The following is a 20,548-nucleotide window of genomic DNA, read 5'->3' on the forward strand; positions in this document are numbered from 1 at the left end:
TGGTGGAGGAGGAGTTGGGTTCGGTGCCGTCGAACTTGCAGGAGTTGCAAGAGAAGGGTCCATGGGTGTGTCCAGGAGCGGCTAGGACGCAGTTGGGGGAGCGGCCGGGGTTAAGGGCTAGGAGGGTGGTGGCATCGTAAGTGATGTGAGAGGGCTGGGCATTACGGGAACCAGGGGGTCTGGCGCTGGGCGCGGTCCAGGCGCGGACGGGCGTAGACGGGCTTACCTTTGGCGCACCTTCGGCGCGAATGGGGCGCGAACGCTGCGCGTTAGGTCATTGGTCATAAATGGATGGTGGAGGGGGCGGAGCGTGGGAGGGGCAGCAGCTGGGAGGCGGTAGCGGGGAGGAGGGGCGGCCCAGGGAGCACCAACACAGACAAGATGGAGGGTGAAAGTGAAACTGAGGCAGGGGCAGCAAATGGGATCAGAGCGCCTACAGCAATGCGGAGCGGAGCGAGCAGCGCTAAATGCCAATACAGGTCAGTTACAGTGTCTTCAAAAAGAGCCACGATGTGGTGCAAGACACTGCGCCACCACAGACAACACACAGCGCTACACAGAGCGAGTTAGGATGAATGCCCACACAGCGCTATCACACTGATACACAGCGCTATACAGAGAGAGCTAGCCTTAAATGCACACACAGCGCTAACACAGTAATCCACAGCGCTAGCAACGATACCCAAATGCTGTCAGTAGCAGTCTTAAAGCGTGGCCCAGGGAGTGGGAGAGGGAGCGACCGTTCTGGAGCAAGTCCGGGCGGCCAAGGCTGAGGCCCAGCCAAAGACCCCAACTCCGAGGACTGCACGAGTCGCACTCAAAACAAGGAAAAAGGAAGGGGAAATATGGAAGGCCCAACGCTGGGAGCATCAGAGTGTAGGGACGCCGGAGCACCCATCATCCTATCAGTCACGTACAACAAGGGAGGGATGGATGCAACTCCACCAAACAAGCATCCCGCCAGGGAAGAGTGAAAGAGGCACTCGCAGAAGACCAAGCACCCAGAGGCAGGCAAGCACGAAAGAGCAAGCAAAGGGCTCTCGCAGAACACGGAGAAAGGGTGGGTCGTGAAGGAATCTGCGGCTAGAATCGTCTCTACCAGATAAATCGTTACCGAAGGTAAGTAACTCGTACATCTCATGGAGACTACTAGCCTCAGATTCCTTAACGTAGAATAGATACCCTAGCCATACCCACCGGGAAGCAGGGTCTGCGAGAGGACCCCAACAGCCTGTAAATAACAGAGGGTCCCATAGGGGACGAGTCCAATGGACAGGGCGAGGAGCCATGTCCCCCCAGGCAAGGGGAAACCCCTATGGTCAGAACACCACTGATCCCAAGGTGGACGCAGAAAGAAGCCTGTTCACACTCCGCAGAGGAAGAAGGGCAAGGCAAGGGGAGGCCGAAGCACCCCACGCCTACATTAGGCAACAAAAAACCTCCATCCACGACCAGGAAGAGGAAGAAGAACAACCTAGAGACCCCAAGGAGACGAGGCAGAAAGAGCAACCCGGGGACACCCAGGAGGACCGGGGCAGGGTGCTCCTGAAAGAGGAAGGAACAGAAATCCATCCTAGCCCCCAAGACAGAGAGCTAGAAGGCAAGAAGGGACCAGACACACTCCAGAAAAGGGCATGCACACACAACACAAAAAGATGTGGAACCAGAGCCATGACGCCAGGCCCCAGATGGCAGGCTAACGCAGCAACCCCGGAGAAGGATACCCAGGGGCGCCGCCAAAGGCATTCCAACCACCTAGAAGGGAATTGCACCGGCAACGTACTTAAACGCCAGGTAGAGCACAGGCCCGAAGGCGACCACAACTTTCAAGCACAAACCCTAGGAAGAAACGTCCACAGCAGAGGTCAACAGAAAGAACCGCTGGAAAAAAAGTCCAGCAGAAGGCTGGTCAAGCAGCCAAGAGCAACAACAGATGGCCTAATCTCAGGGCCAATCTGGTGCAGATAATCCAAGCAAAAAGACATAGCAAACATGGCCGGCCATGAAGCCAACAGAGCCACAGTCTCAATAAAAGACTTGTAGGCACAAGAATCACACAGATCACACAACTGGGGCCACCCGCCCAAACGAAAGAACAGCGCCCAAGAACCAGATCAACCTACAGATCACTGAGGGGGAGGGGGAGGATGAGGAGGCCGAAGCTCTGTCAAGAACCTCTGGCTGGCAGAGTCTGCCAGCGCGTGGAACAAGAGAGTGCTATTGAAGGGAAGATCCACCAGCTGTTCCCGAACATTTTCTAGGAACACTATCCTGGAGCCAAGCATGGCCGCGAAGGGCAACCGAAGACGCCATGGCATGACCAAGCACCTCCGAGATGTACAGAGTGGAGCGTAGAATGAACGTCACCAGCTCCCGGCCATTTAACACGTGGTGCCACAAGTCAACACCAGCACCCTCCTGAGAAGCTGCAGATCCAAGGGACTCCACCAAGTCCCATAAGCAAGAGGTGGCCGTTGCCAACACCAGGTGTTAAGGGCCCGCAGAGCCGCACTGGTCGAGGCGAACAAATTGCGCCCCCAAGAATCCAGCCAACGAGCCTCTCGTGATGGTGGAGACAAGAGCGACGGCAGGGAGGGAAAGGCGGTCTGCAAAAGGAGCCCACTGGCAGAGGGGTGGAGGGAATGGCGCACTGGGTCACGCGGTGCTGGAAGGTGTCGGTGCAGAAGATGTTGGGGCACCGGATCCCCCGTGGCAGGGCGCCCTCAAGCTCCCATCAGAGAAGAACAGAGCGAACCTTCAAAAGGAAGCAGCAGTTCCCTCTCACCAGAGCCCTGGTGAAATACCTCCATAAGATGATCCGCGGGGAAATGAGCAGCCGGATCACCCATGAGCAGAATTCACACAGCAGTGGAAACAGCGCAAGCGAAGGCCGCCTCCGTGGGGACCAGAGATAGGGAAAGCAGCTCCTCTGTCAGCAACGGCTGCAAGCTATGGCGGCCATCCCCTAGGCCAATCGGAGTGGGGAAAGGCTAGGTCCGGAAGGGAGAAAGGCACCGAGGAATGAGGTACCTTTGTTTCCTCTGGCGAAAACCGCGGTGACGGTGAGGGGCCGGCCTTGGAAGACGCCGGGTAAAAAGCCACGACACAGCAGCCTGTCTCCGACGAGGATGACACCAGCAAGCACCCAACTTCAGGGGAAGAGGGGACGTCCGAAGAAGAATCCATGACTTGGCGCCTTTCCGGTGCTGTAGAATACGCAACCTGGAGCAGGGCGCCGTCATGGCTGCCTGAGCAGAGGAACTAGAGGGGCCCGGGGAGGGACGAGGGGCCCCCGCCAGCCTCGACTTATGATGGGAAGAGGGGGGACCGCTGACCTCTGTGGCGCCGCCAGGCTAGGAGCTGCCGGCGCTGTAGCAGTGTCACCTCGGCCTTAGACGGATCACCTTGTGAAAGTGCCGAGAGGGGCTAGGAGATGCGATCCAAGCCCCGGCGACCTCCCACGACACCACAGGGACTCCCGTAGATGTTTGCGGAGAACCCAGGGCGCCGTTGGCCGAAGGAGGGACCCCCGAAGGGCCGCACCCCAACGGCATCCCATCCTCCAAGCCTGGAGTGGAATGCGCCGGAGCCGCTGGCGATGCCGCGGAAGGACTCACACAGCGCAAGGGATCCGCCGACGTTCCAGGAGGGGAAGGAGGAGGAGCCAGCGAGGCCTGCAAAGGCACCGCACATGTCTCTATCTGGGCTCTCGATGCCCCCTCACCGGGAAACGGTGGATAGGGAGATGGCACGCGGGCCCCATCACCAGCGGGAGTCCACGCCCCAAACAGGCCGGAAACCAGCCCTCAGGGACAAACTGTGACACTTACAGACTGGGGAGCGACGCTCTTGCGGCACAGGAAAAGGATGAGGGCGACAGTAATGACGACCGCTTCGAAAACCTTCTGCAGAAGCTTATCGAGGTGACGAAGCCGACCTGGAGAAGCGAACGGAGAGAAGCTTCATTCGGCGTTACAGCCATGAATTCGGTTTCAACCGATGACACGCCTCGCAGTCAGTGGAGCAGTGATCTTCCCCCAAATACCACATGCAAATGAGGTGAGGGCTCGTCCCCAACATCAGACATCCACAAGACGAACATGTTTTAAAGCCCGAAGGCATCCGCACACTGTTCCCACAGATCATTATGCAATAGGGAAAGGCCCAAACAGGCCCAGAGCACAAACCGGATCAGAGTTGCACACGGAAAAAGAAACAAGAATTTGCAATGCAATAGGGCTCGCATTAGTAAAGTTAGAGGTATTAGTATTGTAAATGACAACTTTTATTTATGTTTTTGTTTTGAAAATAGCGAAATTAATAACTTTGCAAATGTGACATCTATAGCATTTGTAATGCAATATGTGTTGTATTTACGTGACTTGCATGTATTGATATTACAAATAACAATGTTATGCTATGCTATATTTTGTTATGCTATGTTTTGTTATGCTAAGCTTTGTTTTGTTATGCTATGCTATGTTATGCTATGCTATGTTGTGTTTTGTTATGCTATGCTATGCTTTGTTGTGTTTTGTTACGCTATGCTTTGTTATATATGCTATGGTTTGTTGTGTTTTGCTATGTTTTGTTTTGCTATGTTTTGTTATGCTATGCTTTGTTATGCTATGCTTGTTGTGTTTTGCTATGTTTTGTTTTGCTATGCTATGTTATACTATTCTATGTTTTGTTTTGCTATGCTTTGTTGTGTTTTGCTATGTTTTGTTTTGCTATGCTATGCTTTGTTATACTATTCTATGTTTTCCTATCCTATGCTTTGTTTTGTTACGCTACGCTATGTTTTGTTATGCTATGCTGGTGAGGATGTGTGAGGGTGGGTGAGGGCGAGTGAGTGAGGGTGGGTGTGTTAGAGCGAGGGTGAGGGTGAGAGGTTGTGTATCCTATGCTTTTTTATTATGCCATGCTATGTTTTGTTATGCTATGCTGATGAGGGTGTATGAGGATGAGTGGGTGAGTGTGTGTGGGTAAGAGGGTTGGGAGGGTGAGGGGGGTTGGGGGTGGGGGGGTGAGATTGAGGGTGTGAGGGTGTGAGGGTGTGCGGGTGAGGGGGGTGTGAAGGGTGTGTGTGTTTGGGTGTGTGTGGATGTCTGTATGGGTGTGTGTGTGGTTGTGTGTGTGGTTGTGTAGGTGGGGGTTGTGTGTGTAGTGGGGGTTGTGTGTGTAGGTGGGGGTTGTGTGTGTGTAGGGTTGTGTGTGTAGGGGGTTGTGTGTAGGGGGGTTGTGTGTAGGGGGGTTGTGTGTAGGGGGGTTGTGTGTAGGGGGTTGTGCGTGTGTCGGGTGTGTGTGTGTTGTGTGTGTGTGGGGGGGTTGTGTGTGGGGGGGTTGTGTGTGGGGGGGCTGTGTGTGGGGGGGCTGTGTGTGTGGGGGGGGTTGTGTGTGGGGGGGGTTGTGTGTGGGGGGGGTTGTGTGTGGGGGGGGTTGTGTGTGGGGGGTTGTGTGTGGGGGGTTGTGTGTGTGTGTGTGGGGGGGGTTGAATTATCATTTAACTTGCAACCAAGCAGCTTCTGTTCACAAGCTTGAAAGCAGCAGTTACATAAGTTGGGAGCTGCAGCATGCCCATGGCTTGCCAGTGCATGTTGCAAATGAAACTAAGCATAATGTGTCCGTCACACCTTCTTGTTTCAGAATACAGCAGTGCACAATGTAATAATTAATGCTGCTGTCTGAAAAATCATCCATCTAACAAAAAATGTGTGACAATAGATAGGTATAACAAACTTTCATAAATAGATTATTGATTTGAACAAAAGATATAATCTGTAAATTATATGTTAGAACTACACAGCGCTGTAATAAGACCGCTGGAGAGTCTCCTTGTCTGCTGTGTAGACGTTTACAACCTGCAGGCCAAAGATGAGGGAAGTGGCGGAGCAAAAACGAGAGAGAAAGAATGGAAGAAGAAATGGCAGATGCATCTCAAGTGGGAGAGTGAGTGACAGAGAAGAGAGTGAAAGGAGAGAGATTAAAGGGGAGAGAGAGTCAATGAAGGGGATAGAAATAGAAAGCGAGAAAGGGGAGGAGAGAGAATATAGGGGAAAAAAGAGAGAAGAGAGATTAAAGGGGAGAGAGTCAATGAAGGGGATAGAAATAGAAAGAGAGAAAGGGGAGGAGAGAGAATATAGGGGGAAAGAAGAGTGAGAGGGGAAAGAATGAAGGAGAGAGAGAATTAGAGAGGAGCGAGAGAGAAAGATAGAAAAAGAGAGGGGACAAAGCTAAAACAATTTTTTTTCAGGGACATCATATGTAGCAAATAAAGAACCCAAACGCACACATTTGGGAACCCCGAATATTCCTAAATACTGCCATGTAAAATGCCAAGTGATGGATCACGCGCCTGGAAAAGCTCACAGAGAGGGTGAATTGGCACCACAGAGAGAAATTAAACGAAATGACGCGAACAGATAACCCAGGCTTTTGATAGAGGGGGCAAGCTAAAACAATGCGCCTATTGCCTGTCTTTGTGAGATGCACCGTCTGTTGTTCCTGTCTATGTTAGAAGCGCCCTCTGTTGTTCCTGTCAGTGAGCTGCGCCCCCTGTTGTTCCTGTCTGTGTGAGATGTGCCCCCTGTTGCTCCCGTCTGTGTGAGAAGAATCCTCTGTTCCTGTCTGCTCGATTGTTGTGGAGGGAGTTTTGTTCTTTTATTCCACTTACGGTTGCGAGGGAGGTTGGCACTCTAGTGCCCCAAACCCCTCTACATAACCGGATTCTGCAGAAGACGCGCAGCAGGGCGCGCATAAGTCAAGCCAGTCTTCGCTCGTCCGCACCTGGATGTCGCCAGGAGTCCCAGACCCTGGTCAATTTACTGCAAAAAAAGGGCTCAGCTCCACTTAGGTTCTATACTAGACAGGAACGGCTGGATTTCAGGGTCGATCCTATACCCTCTTGCCGGACTGAGTCTTGGCCATTCCCTGAAGGCTCCTTTGCCTGCAAGCTTCAGAGCAACTCTGGTAAGACGGTGCCGATTCATGAGGCTCCAAACCACTCTTTCAGGTATGGGCTCCTTTATTTCTGAACCCGCTACCCCCCTGACCAAGTTATAGGTAACTCCAAAGATAAGTCGCAGATGGGTTGGAAAGGTTTGCTATGCAACATCCGCTGAGGTCTGGGATCTACTGTCCTCGGTACAGCTTGAGCTGGGATTTCTGACCGAAACATGGCTTAAACCTCACTCTGTTCCTTCTATAGCGTTAGCCATACCTGAAGGCTATAAACTTATTAGGATGGACAGACCACTTAAAGTGGGGGGAGGAATGGCTATTGTGCATAAAGATAGCATTAATGTCTCCCCACTGGACGAGTGCTGTAATGCTATGATGGAAGTGTCCGTCTTTCTGATAGACTTCTCTTCCCAGGACCCTTAGCTGAATTCTCGTTATTACTCACTGAACTAATAGCCCCCCACGTGATTTCGAACAGCAATTTTTTGCTATTAGGTGATTTTAGTATTCATAGCGAATGCACTTCCAATGCGGACTCACAGACTTGTGTCCGACTTAGCACTTCTAGGCATATCCAATTTCAATGCAGGCCCCACTCACATAGCTGGCCACACAATGGACATTATTTTTTCCAATTCTCTTAATTTTCCGTGTGAGCCCCCCTACAACTAACTTGGCCCGACCACGCGCTAATTGAATTTTCTATTCAGGACACAAGGGAGCTGAAGGGATCAAACCTAGCCACACATCATATCCGTAGACAATGGCAGAAAGTCACCTCAGAGAGCTTTCATGCCTCTTTAAGGCCACGGATCATCTCATCGGATAATATAGTAGAATCCCTGGCTAAATATAATTCTGCAGTCTCTAAGACTATTATCTCGCACCACTGAAATGTCTTCGTAACTACTCCAAACGGCCGCAGGCTGCCTGGTTCTCCCCTCAGCTGTGTGTGCAAAAACATAGGAAATATGAGAGCAGTTGGCGCACAACCACTTTGTCCAGTTACCATTACAACATAAAAGTTGCGCGTAAAACTTACATTGCCTCCCAACTAGCTATGGCTGGCAATGCCCCTAAAATCCTACATCGTATCCTCCAGTCTTTCACCAATCTCAAGGCCTGTGGGAACCTTGAGGCACCCACGCAAACACTATGTGATATCGCACAATATTTCTCACTCAAAATTGAACGAATCTATGAAAAATGTGTTGTGTCAGGAAGCCAGTACCTGGTCCCTTTGACTGCAGATCAACCTGAACCGGCAAACCTTCAGCTGCTTGAAAGCTTCCCTCTGCTTACCTCAGCAGATGTTGTAACTCTGATCCATAGAGTAAAATCTGGGTTCCCCCACAACATTATTCCAGCCAAAGTTGTCACCTCCCTGGCCACTCGACTATCCCCCTTGATTAAACATCTCCTCAACCTATCACTGAGAGAGGGTCACGTTTCGTTAGAATGGAAAGCAGCGCAGGTTATGCCAATTCGTTTGACAGATCTGTCCAATCTCCGTCCCATCTTGCTTCTTCCTTTCCTGAGTAAATTACTGGTGAGACATATCCACAAACATTTCTAAAACCATGTCGAACATACTGGTTGTTTAGATCTCTCCCAGTCAGGCTTTAGGCCCAAACAGCATCGAATCAGCCCTGCTAGCAGTCACTGATAACATCAGGATAACCCTAGACAAGGGCCACGCCACGATTCTGGTGCTGTTGGACCTGTCTTCCACGTTCGACACGGTCTCACATCAGCTATTGCTCAGGAGACTGGGCTAAGAAATTCTGCTTTTCAGTGGATGTCGAGTTTTTTATCTGGTCGCTCTCACTGTCAATCTTGGCCCATAATGTTCGGCACCTATGGAACTGTCCAAGGGAGTCGATTTTGGAAAAGGGGGTGGTGATGGACAGTTTCTGAATGATGCAGAATACTCCTACCCAGGCAAGAGATCAGGGCTTGATCCATCACCGTTTTTTAGCTTACTGCACCATCCCAGCTCAGAACCTGGCTACATGCAAATTAGTCTGTTCCTGTCCCAGTGCATGATGGGAACAGGGCAAACCAAACTACCAAGCCAATTCTTATACTGGGAAGGAAACAAGCTTCCGGGGACCGGTTTCTGGCATTTCAGCCGTCGTCGGCCCGGCTTGCTTGAATCCTGATGGTGCAATGAGCAAGGGACTCACGTCTGAGTATACCCTCCCACACTGTCCAAGGGAGTGCCTCAGGGCTCATGCGTGAGCCCCACACTTTTCAATATCTATGTTGCTCCCTTGGCCAATCTTTTGAGGACATTTGGGTTCCCCCCAATATCATATGCCGACGATACACAGCTGCTTTTCCCTTTTGACAAATTCACACCGTCTATACAGGTGAACTATTCCTCTGGAATGAGAGCCATCTCACACTGGCTGAAGAGTAATTTCCTCCAGTGTAACATTGGGAAACCGGAGATCTTGCTCTTCGGAGAGGCTCCACTACTATGGTCTCCCGAGTGGTGGCTGCTCGATCTTGGCACCCCTCCTGACCCTAAATCCACTGTTATGGATTTAGGCATCCGCCTGGACCAAGCCCTCACACCCTGAAGGAGCACACCGCTCAGACAGCTGGGGTCTGCTTCCATACTCTGGGTCTACTCCGTCGAGTCTTTGCTTCCTGATGCTACTCAAAAGACTTTGACTCAGGCACGTATATTAAGCCGGCTGGACTACTGGAATGGCCTGCTGATCTGTGCTAGTGAGACTTTGATCAACAGATTATAGGTGGTCCAGAACATGGCGGCACAACTAGTTCTTAACGTGCCCCCTAGGACTGCCTCCCGTCCTCTTCTCTTGCAGATTCAATGGCTTCCTATACGCTAACCGCTAACGGGTAAAATTCTAAATTTGTTGTACCATCCATAAGGCGCTTTCCAATCTTGGTACTATCTATCTCGCGGAGAAATTCACACCCTACCATCTCTCTATTTCTCTGCGCTCGTGCTCCAAACATCTTTTAGAGGTTCCCAGAGTTAGAAGGGCAAGACCAGGGGGAAAGGGCCACTCCTACCATGGCCCGCTTTATTGGAATGAGCTCCCCCTGCACTGACAATGCTCTAACCATTTACAATTTAGGAAGCTGCTTAAGACTACCCTTTTCTGTTTCTGATCTTAGCTGCAAGTGCACAATATCTATGCTACCCATCCGAAGCGCAGAGATACTCCTTTGGGAGTTGATTCTGGAGCTATATAAATAAATAAAGATGCCAGTGTGCTCCCTGATGGCTTATTATAGTCAAGTGAGAAGGTGTCTTTGTTCACGAGTTCAGTACAAGCCACACAGTGGTTCAAATTTATAGGTGCAAGCAATAGAGGAGATCAACTTGAAGTACGATATGTTTAGAACCTACAAACGAAGGGTATGCCACACTAAAGGTTTAATACATTGATAGCTTTCAAACTATGTCATTTATAGCTGAAGATTGACAGACCGAAATACCATTCTGCTGCAGTGTGTACTAAGAACTGCAACATGTACAGTGTCTTTAAATACAAAGGATTCCATATTAAAGGTTCATCTGTGAGTTATGCCTTTGCCAAAAACACAATTAAAGGCAAGCTTTACAATACAAAATGGACTGAAAATCCTACCAATCAGACACAAAGTGTTGCAGATTTTATCAATACAGCTGCTTCATAATTTTAACTTGGGGATAGCTTTTTTAACAGAACACTCCATTTTCCGCTCCAAAGCCTAGAGTAGCTGGCTACTTACCAGTCATCCATGAAAGAGGATAGTACCTAATTCTTTCAGGTCTTCAAATGCCCTGATCATGCTCTCTGTGTAATGACGATTTTACTATAATGCAGAGTTGTCAAACCTGGTGTGAAGAGATTGTGGTATGGGAGCACAGGGAAGTCCTTACTCACCAGTTGGATGGCTATCATTAACACAGTCTTCAAGGTAAACGTTCTGTCACAGAGGTCAAACAAATCTTCCAAGCTTGGGCCAAGCAACTCGAGCACCATGGCATTGTACTTCCCACATGGACCGAAATAGAAAACCTGGGGGAGGCCGTCCGCTGAAACAAGAGGGAAATTAATTATAAAGCAGAGAGTGATATTTGTGCAACTACATATTCATGAAAAAAATCAATGTATGGTGCAAAAGTATGACATACGCATCACTTTTAATTGTTCAATCACTATCAGGATGGTCAAGCCAAGCTATTGTATGCACCCAAAACGTCCTACTTAAAGATGAAATGCGGGTTGATAAATCTGTGTTTGGTGGTCGGAGGCATCAGAGTGCCCGAGCACAGATCACCCTAGAGAAGTACTTCTGGAAAGCGAGAATGCCCCCTTTACAACGATACCTCTCTTTAGTAGATCCCTGTTTGGGGGAATTGCCATAGGAGGACGATTTCCAAGCAGACATCTCTTCTAGCTCATTAGACCCCATTGTTTTGTATAGTGGTGGGAGAGTTACCCAAGACATGGGAAACTACTCCCCGTCACCCAGCATGGCATTGAACATTGTTTCTGCCCTCCCTGTGGCAGGGCAGACACGTCTCTAAATCTATCTATCATCCAGGCATCGGGCCATACCCTCCACCCCTAAAGTCATACAGTCTTTCTGCTCCACAGAACCTTCCCCCTCAGACCCCGCAGATACTGAACTTACCCTCAACCTGCAATCCTAGGGAGTATCTTGGAGACACCCACTCCTTGCATACCCCAGGAACTTTATTGCAATAGTGACCACAGATGCTTGAGAGGCCCCTTCCAGCATAGATGGTCGGAGTTCACCAAGAACAGTGTTTTTCCCCCCACAATCGGGTGCGCTGTCTAAGTCTGTGCCATGTGCACCTAATTAGGGTCACTTCCAGCCAAAGTCTTACTACCCTGCATTCCCAACAGTTTGCAGAACAAAACTGTAACCATGTGATGAACACATGGACTTCACATAGTCACATAGTCGGTGTTTTGACCAATTTAAGCTCAGGTGATCTCATTCACAGAATTATGGCACTATTTTAATTGGGAGAAGCAAGGAACGCAGGGCCATGAGACTTTTGGGAACCCCTGCCTATTGCAGAACTTTCCCCTCTAAAAAAATGTGAGGAGTTTGTGATTTTAGCCAAAAGTAGATGCTGGCTGTGCATTCTCTGTAAGACTAATTGATCCAGAGAAGCCACACAGCCCAGTACTCCCAGTGTGTATACCTTTCAGGAATGCCTGGGGCTGGTAGGAGACCCGGGGTGCCCAGCTGACACAGAGACCACATACCGCAGCTACCCAGATGGCCAGAGAAAAATTCCATATAAAAACCTTTCTCCATGTTACATTTTGGTGCGTTCTGGTCATTTGGTAACTATCATTTTAATCAAGAGAAGTGTGGGACCACAAACTAGTAGAAAATGTGTTATATTTTATATTTCAATTCATGCTGGCTTCCAAATGTGGAGGAAAGAACACATTTTACTAATAACCCTCTGAACCTCGATATTATGGGTAACCCTAAATTCAGAATCGAGCATATAAACTCTACTCCTAAAGACAGATTCTTAGGCACATTTCAGAAATACATATGATCTAGTGAAAATGATCTTACTAGCGAAACGGTGTTTACTTTTTAACGCCGTTTCGTTGCAATTTAAAGAAGCAGGATCACCGGAAAGGACAAAGGATAATTTGGCTGGGGCACTAAGGCAAGCTGGAGTGGAAAGATGGGAGAATCTAATTGAAGGAAAAAGATGATTTCATGGGAGAGATTTCAAAATAGAACAAACAATCGGGTTTCCAGATTTAAGTATCTCCAAATCCAGAGTTGGGTTCAAGCATCAGAAAGCAAGACAGGAGGAGCAAACGAACTGGAGGAAATGCCGATTCTGGAAGACCCAAGGAAGAAGGAAACAACATATTGGTATTGGCGAATGATGGAAGAATTGGATGGGGAGTCTGCTCAAAAAGCTGGAAAATTATGGCAAGTATTCTTTCTGTCAAGCCAGACCTACACATCCACGTAGCTTACTGACCTACATGGATTTTGAGGTCCGCCTTTGCAGTGCATTTAGAAGCCAGACCTATTGGTATTTTGAATATTTGTTTTAATTATGATCTAACTTAACAGTGCAGGTGCCGCCAGACAATTAAGTGAGTATCACTAGAGAGGGGCTTTGGCACCGCCCTTATGTTAGAGACAGGTGTACATGTTTTGAGGGCCAGAAGTGGTGTGCTTCCACAAAAAAAGTGCTTGCCCTCCACACAGCAGTGATAATTTTTTGTATTTATACAGCTGCCCGAGAGTGAACATTCAGGGACACAAACATGACATTGCAATGCTATTAAAGTGTCTTTGGTAACTAGATAACTTATGGTGTTTTTCTCTGGCTGCAGCACAGATGGAAGGAGGGCAGTCTTTAACCTACATCGATTTGTAGATCTGGCTTGACAGTGCATTCATAACTCAGACCTATTAGCATAGACAATGCTTGCTTTAAAAAATATTTACAGATACAAGATGGCAGATAAAAATAATCACCCCCCACCAAAAAAAGAAAGTCCAGGGGTAAAGTGTGGGGGGAGGAAGGGCAAAGTAACCCGCTGAATCTCGATAGGCAGAGAGCCACGCAGAAGTAGAAGCACAAAATGGAAAGAAAAACAGAGTGTCCTGGGGACGCGAGTCTAATCATACAAGAGAGAAAACAGCAAACGAGAGAGCAACACAGTTGCAGAGGAGAAAAGCATATGAGAGAACAATTCAAGCATGGGTCATAGAAGTTTGCGGGCAGAAGCACAAAGAACAAGCATTTGCAATGCAATAGGTCTCGCATTAATTAGGTTTGAGCTATTGGCTATTGGCATTGCTAAATATTGCAACACCAATTGCAACAAAAGTCTATAAATTGTAGGGCCATAATATGTGGATTTTTCTGTAGCAATGGTGGCATGCTGCGCTTTGGATGAATATGTTTAAAAGTAAAGTGCGCCATACTGTGATTGATACAATAGTTAATTGTGGATGCGTTAACAATTGATGTGTGCACTAATGGCTGGTGGTGTGTGTGCCTGTAGAAATTGTGCACTGATGGCAGGTGGTGTGTGTGCCTGGTGAAAGTGTGAACTGCTGGCTGGTGGTGTGTGTGCTTGTGGAAGCGTGCACCGACGGCTGGTGGTGTGTGTGCCTGGTGGAAGCTTGCACCGATGGCTGGTGGTGTGTGTGTGTGTGGGTGCCTGGTGAAAGCGTGCACTGAGAGCTGGTGGTGTGTGTGTGCCTGATTAAACCGTGCACCGACGGTTGGTGGTGTGTGTGCGCCTGGTGAAAGCATGCACTGACGGCTGGTGGTGTGTGCCTGGTGAAAGCGGGCACCGACGGCTGGTGGTGTGTGCCTGGTGAAAGCGTGCACAGACAGGTGGTGGTGTTTGTGCCCGGTAAAAGCATGCACTGACAGCTGGTGGTGTTTGTGACCGGTGATAATGTGCACTGATGGTTGGTGGTGTCTGTGCTCGGTGAAAGCGTGCACTGACGACTGATTGTGTTTATCTGGTGAAAGTGTACACAAACGGTGTGGTTGTGCGAGTGTGTGGTTGTATGTACTGCATAGATTGTTAGTAGAGACATATACAGGTGACAGAATACGAATAGTGATTCCTGGGAAGAGCATGCGGGATAAGTACACAAGCATATACACAAGTCGGAAGGAAATGTGAAGGTCGTAATCCATTTGTATTCACAGTGCAGCGAGACAATGCAGGGGAGGCACGCGAAGACATGGGGTACACACAGTGAGGTACATATATGGGTACACAGGATTCAGATACAGAGAGGGGTACACAGGTATGCTCACAGTTTAAAAGCATACTTGAAGGTCGTGTTCCCTTTGTATGCTCAGTGTGTACAGGCACTGAGCACACAGACCTCTGGCTAAGTAAATAAGAAATTCGAGGAGCTGTGCACTGAGGTGTGCAACATTTCAAAGTTTTCGCCTGTAAACTTTCTAAAAGATGTTCACAAACCTCCAGGCTTCACAAACTTTGAAAAGTTTGCAACGTTATAAACGAGCTGAGCTTTGGTTGTGAGATCGCGGCTCAGCACACACCTTTTAAAAGACATCAGCGGTTTTCATTAGATGCTTCGTCGTGAAATGGAACCAAAAAAAACCAAGGATTAAGCCGGGACTGAGGCCTCCTGCATCCACGCCGTGCAGTTTAGACACACTGGGTTCAATTTACACAGGCAATCTGGTGTGAGTAAACATGCTCCTGTTCTATCCTTTTATGTACTCTTATGCGCATTTGTTAATCAGCCCAAAAGGTACGACTCCTTATCCGTAAAAGGGCACATGGCCCTTTCCATTTTGACTAATTGTGCATTGATAACCCCGAACTATTCCTTGTTTAGAAGTGTTGGTGTCAATTCAGAAATACATATAAGAGTTTGTAACAGAGTACTACAGAAGTGTGTTTTACCTACTCTTGCATGCCTTTGAGATGGCGTCCAGTATTACATCCCTCCTACAATATTTCAGAAGAGTGGAAGTAATGCTTTGCTATTATCCATCTGCTACGGATAGCTGGGACAGTGAGGTGGAACAGTTTACCCCTATGGACATCTCACTTGGTCCAAGTCGAGCCCGGTGGGCTTTAGGCATAGGACTTATACGTATGGTTTTTACCTGAACCCACGTGAGGCAATAGGTTCCAACGTTAAAGAAACCAAGGGAGATTTTAATGGCAAATACAAAATATAAACAGATCCAACACACAAGATTGGACAAAAATAACCAACACCAAAATATAACAATATTGAACTAGACTTTTTTCGTATTTGTTCTATATATTTTCAGTAGACCATTTAAAAGCAAGTGGGTGCTGCAGAAAGAGTTTGCAGGTGGTCAGCTGAAAGTTCCACAGAGGACTTGTCAGACCCAATCACTGCAGGTCACTGAGCCAAAGGGCCAGGGGCTGGGGCCCACAGAAGCAGGGACCTCTACAAATGCGGGAGTGCTGTCAACAAGTCAAAGCCCCTTCCCGCGCAGAGTGTGTTGCGTCACGCGGAAAATGAGTGGCACTGCACGTGCACGCACGCCCCGCAACCTGTGCCCCAGTAAAAACATATCATCAACAGAAAGATGGGGGGCCATATGTGAGCTAGCACTTTCATAAGCTCTAAAGGGATCCTCAATCGCAGGGCCTGACCTTCATGGAACACCTTTTACTGCACCTATACTTCAATACAATGATATGATATCCTGAAACCAATGAACAATCGACAATTTGAAATGTGAAAGAAGAGTTGCTTAGAGCTCCACACTAATGTGACATACACACAAAACACACAAACACGTACTACGGCATACAATCACAACAGGCACTCAAATAAACACATGCATGAGTACGCACGCAAATACACACACATAAAAATCCACGCAAACAAACAACTACATATAAACAAATGAAGTTACAGATAAACCACACAGATTGTCCGCAAATCATCAATAAAACAAGGGGTTAGTTTCTAGTTCCTCCTGTAATGCACTGTTTGCTACCTTGTGTATTTTGTTTGGTCACAATTGTCATTTTTACCTCATGTAACTTAACGTCTGCTTTTGTAATTTGTTCACTTGTAATTTTCTCCTCATGTATCATTACTGTTCCTATTGGGCTGCGCTCTGACGCCTTCAGGTAAAGTTTGCGCTATATAAAAACGCATAAATAAAATACAATAAAATAAATAAGTATGGGCCTGCTGGGGACTGGGCCAATGGGCCTGGCCTGCCGTGGCCTGGGGCCAATAAGGGTGTCGGCTTCAGTTCACCTACGTTTGCTGAGTCAGTGCGTTACCGTGTCTTTAGTCTTGTGCTCTTCGGGGGCTGGGCCTCGACCTGGGCGCTGCTGCAAGTAGACTGTGGTGTGTGGCATGGGTGGGCGGCAGCAGCAGTGTGACACATGAGTGTCACGACTCACGAGTCCTCTCCTCCTCCCGACCTCCGCTCCTCTCCAGCAAGCAGCCCGGGCCGTCACATCGGTTGGCTCCTGCCTCTTTCAGTCACGCTAGGGGCGCGGCTTGTTTCCAACCTATCTCACCCTGCGGTTGCGCTTGTTTGGGCGGACACACGGCGTGCGCCAGGAGCCGGTACCCACCGTGCCACATCAGATGCTCACGCTCCTGCCGGGCTGGTATCTGCGACCGGGGCTGGACACGTAGACGCTCCCTCCTGCCATGATGCCGGACGACACGCCGCTCTTCGACCCCCGCCTGCTGCTCGACCTAGACTGGAGCCTGAACACGGTGTCCTTCCGGGGCTGCGCCACACGCGGCCGCATCGAGGGGTAGGTGTGTGTGTGTGTGTGTGTGTGTGTGTGTGTGTGTGTGTGTGTGTGTGTGTGTGTGTGTGTGTGTGTGTGTGTGTGTGTGTGTGTGTGTGTGTGTGTGTGTGTGTGTGTGTGTGTGTGTGTGTGTGTGTGTGTGTGTGTGTGTGTGTGTGTGTGTGTGTGTGTGTGTGTGTGCGTGTGTGTGTGTGTGTGTGTGTGTGTGCGTGTGCGTGTGTCCGTGCGTGTGTCCGTGCGTGTGTGTGTGTGTGTGTGTGTGTGCGTGTGTGTGTGTGTGTGTGCAGCATGCCGGATTCGGAGCGCATGTTCACGCGAGCGACCTGATCCGAGTCTGGCGTGCTGCGCGTGACCATCTCTGGTCTCCCTTGGCTCCTTGGAAGCAGAGCTGACGGCTATAGGTCTCGCGGCGAGACCTAAAAAGCAAGCCGCAAACTATGGAAACACCAACACTGAGGTGAGATGAGTGCTAGTATTTGGCAGAGGAGGAGCAGACTACAGAGATAGCAAAATAATTACAAGCACACTCATGAAATGCTTAACCATAAAAAGAAAAAAGTAGTTCTTTAAAAGTGAGCAGTGGAAGGACACATCAGCTGATCAAAAGGGTGGTAAAGAGGCCAGGGTGTGGGGTTGGACGCGGTGCTGGTGCAGGAGGGCTGAATTTCAGCTGCCTGACCCCAGCAGTTATTATATCATCAGCCTTTGACCTAGAACAAAAGAAAAAAAAGACAGAGAAAGAGGGAAAGGAGGAGGAAGATAGTAATGTACTTCACCACAACTAGATACAGCATACACTTGATAATCGGGAGTGACAGCTCATGCCCCTGCAGTGAAAAGGAACGTTGGTGCAGTTCATACTTTGGCAACTGAGGCTTTATATTTGAGTTTGATTGTGTTAAGTGAATGTCATTAACCATGACCCAAGTTGAAAAAATGGTCACCTCCACATTTTTTCATCAGGAAGATTTTGTTTTGCAAAAAGTTATCCCTCTACCTAGTCAAACCTTCACCAAGCCATCATGTTCGATATCCACTATCCAATGTTCTCACATATAAACACATATACTACACTACAGGGGTAGGACTTCTCAATAGTGCAGTGGTACAGAGGCCCAGAGCTGCGAGGGACACTCCGCACCCCAATTATACATATTTTTCCTATTATACAAGTAAGGGGTTGCTATTTTCCACACTTGCGGTAGAGCCCTTATCACACTCGCTACCAAGGGGCCTTCTTTGCAAAGTGAACAGGTCAGTTATTAGTCCTGTAGGAGTGCACAAAAATCTTTTCTTTTTTAATTCGACAGTGGGGCAATGGCGCTTTTAATCTTTCATCCTTCTGTTGTTGCAGGGATTCTGCTCAGTCACAGAACTGTGCACAATGACTCAGGACCTCAGTAAATTAGGGTGTGCCAAAACTCACCTTAGTATCCAAAAACCCTTACCAGACTAGCATCAGTGTCACATTAGCTCTTCGTCCTATAGCAAAGTCACCAATGATTAGACAACCCAGAACATGCGACTTAGGATACCTCAGGTATGGTGGGAAACATGAACACTCTTTCGTTATACTCTCATACCAGCCCAGAACAGGGAGTAAAGGGAGAAACGAGCAAGTTTAAAATGTTTATTTCAACGCTGTGATCTCAGGTGCAGCATCTTAGCTAATACAAGCAAACATATGATAAGAAATAAGGTTGTCAGCATAGTTACTATTCCATAAAATACAAAGGGAGAATTCATGTTATAATGCTAAATGGAAACAGGTTAAATATATACCTATATTTCACCCTCCCTTGCTAGTAGGTTATTTTATAACTACAGAAGGTCTCTTAGGCTTGCATAGGCGACCCCATACCTCAGAGTTTAGCAGGAGTGAATCACATTGAGTACAGCACAAGCTCTCAGCATACGAGTGTACTCCGAGAGTGTTCATCAATCATGCCTACACAGTGTATTATTAAAGGCGCCTGTATCTGAGCTGTCCGCAGCTGCATATATGTTATGTCTAGAACATGCGCTGATCAGTTCGAACAAAAGCAACAGTGTTGATATCCTTGAGGGCCTCAGCACTCACTGTTCAGACTATGCTTACCAGGCAAGTCTAGCAATGTGGAAAAACAAGTTATTCTCATGTGAAGCAAAACTCTCAGCCTAGCAGGAAAAATAACTAACATGTGTTGTGTGCAAAAGGAAGCAAAAAGGTAAAATGGCTTTTAAACTTCTAATAAGCTCATGCTAACTTAACACTGTATAAATGCAAGGCTCAGCCCCACTACACTGTCTTTCTCCTTACTTCACACGTAATCAGTCTCACCTTTTTTCTTCATCACTCTTTCTACTCTATTCTAAATCTCTGCCCTTTCTCTATCTCAACTGTCTCTACCCACCCTAGGTTTACCTCACTTTTCTCAGATGGCCGCTGCTTAAATATGTAATGGGCAGCGTTGTACGCTTTTCTATGTCTCTGGTCTGAGCCTTTGTGTTTGCGGAAACCTCTGATTCCGCCAATAGAGAGATTGTAACAGCCGGCCTGTGGTACTGGCTGTAGGGACCCCCAGTGGCAGCGCCGCTAGACAGCAACCCAAGAGAAAGAGGAATGGCGCAGAGAGAGCCTGGGTAGTGAGAGGCCCCGGCATTAAGTGCAACCCGCGCCGGCAGTATGGTGAACACCCGGCGCTCCACTTGCAGCAAGATCGCAACCCCCGCCGCAGAGCCCGCTCACTTTATATCCCACATGCGCTGAAAGACATTACTGCCTAAAAACAAGGTTTCAGACAGGGCGAGACTCGCACAGCGGTTACCTTACGGGAGCGGCAGCGGCGTCATCTTTTTCAAAAGTGCGAGCGCAATAATTACAAACAGATTCCACTACTGCTCGTTCCCCAAAGGTAAACGCCATACATGCACGAGTACCAATAGGAAACAGTGCAAAACATGCACGAGTTTGATCAAAATCCTGGACCGATTCCAAGAGGTCCCTCCAAAGCAGCGCTTGCATGCTGCTTAGGCGAGATCTAAAAAGAGGAGCGGGGGACAGCTGGGGAAGAAAATTTAGTTAAGAACTATCACCAGGTGAAGGGTGAAAATCCTCAAAACAGGTCTCTGTCAATGTTACAAAAAGAATGCTAAGAGTGAAGGGGTATATGTATTTCAAGTTGCATGTGTATATATTTTACTGTAATATGCACTACGTATCAATCAAGTCACCATTACTGAAACATCCTACAGTTGGTGGAAGAGGCTGGTTAAAAGCTAAATTGTACTTAAAGTAT

At 48.3% G+C, this 20,548-nt stretch overlaps 1 protein-coding gene across 9 annotated transcripts in view; it reads right to left on the bottom strand.

Moving 5' to 3' along the window:
* Window positions 1-20,548, bottom strand: part of CSNK1G1 (casein kinase 1 gamma 1) — a 766,422-nt gene that overhangs the window by 228,054 nt on the left and 517,820 nt on the right. For all 9 annotated transcript variants that reach the window (XM_086959211.1, XM_086959214.1, XM_086959215.1 and 6 more), the window contains one exon: window positions 10,869-11,020. In XM_086959211.1, the coding sequence (XP_086815337.1) occupies window positions 10,869-11,020 (152 nt within the window). The remainder of the gene's footprint in view (window positions 1-10,868; window positions 11,021-20,548) is intronic.

Source organism: Lissotriton vulgaris, chromosome 2_2 (genome assembly GCF_964263255.1).
Source record: "Lissotriton vulgaris chromosome 2_2, aLisVul1.2, whole genome shotgun sequence".
In the NCBI taxonomy this organism is placed as follows: Eukaryota; Metazoa; Chordata; class Amphibia; order Caudata; family Salamandridae; genus Lissotriton; species Lissotriton vulgaris.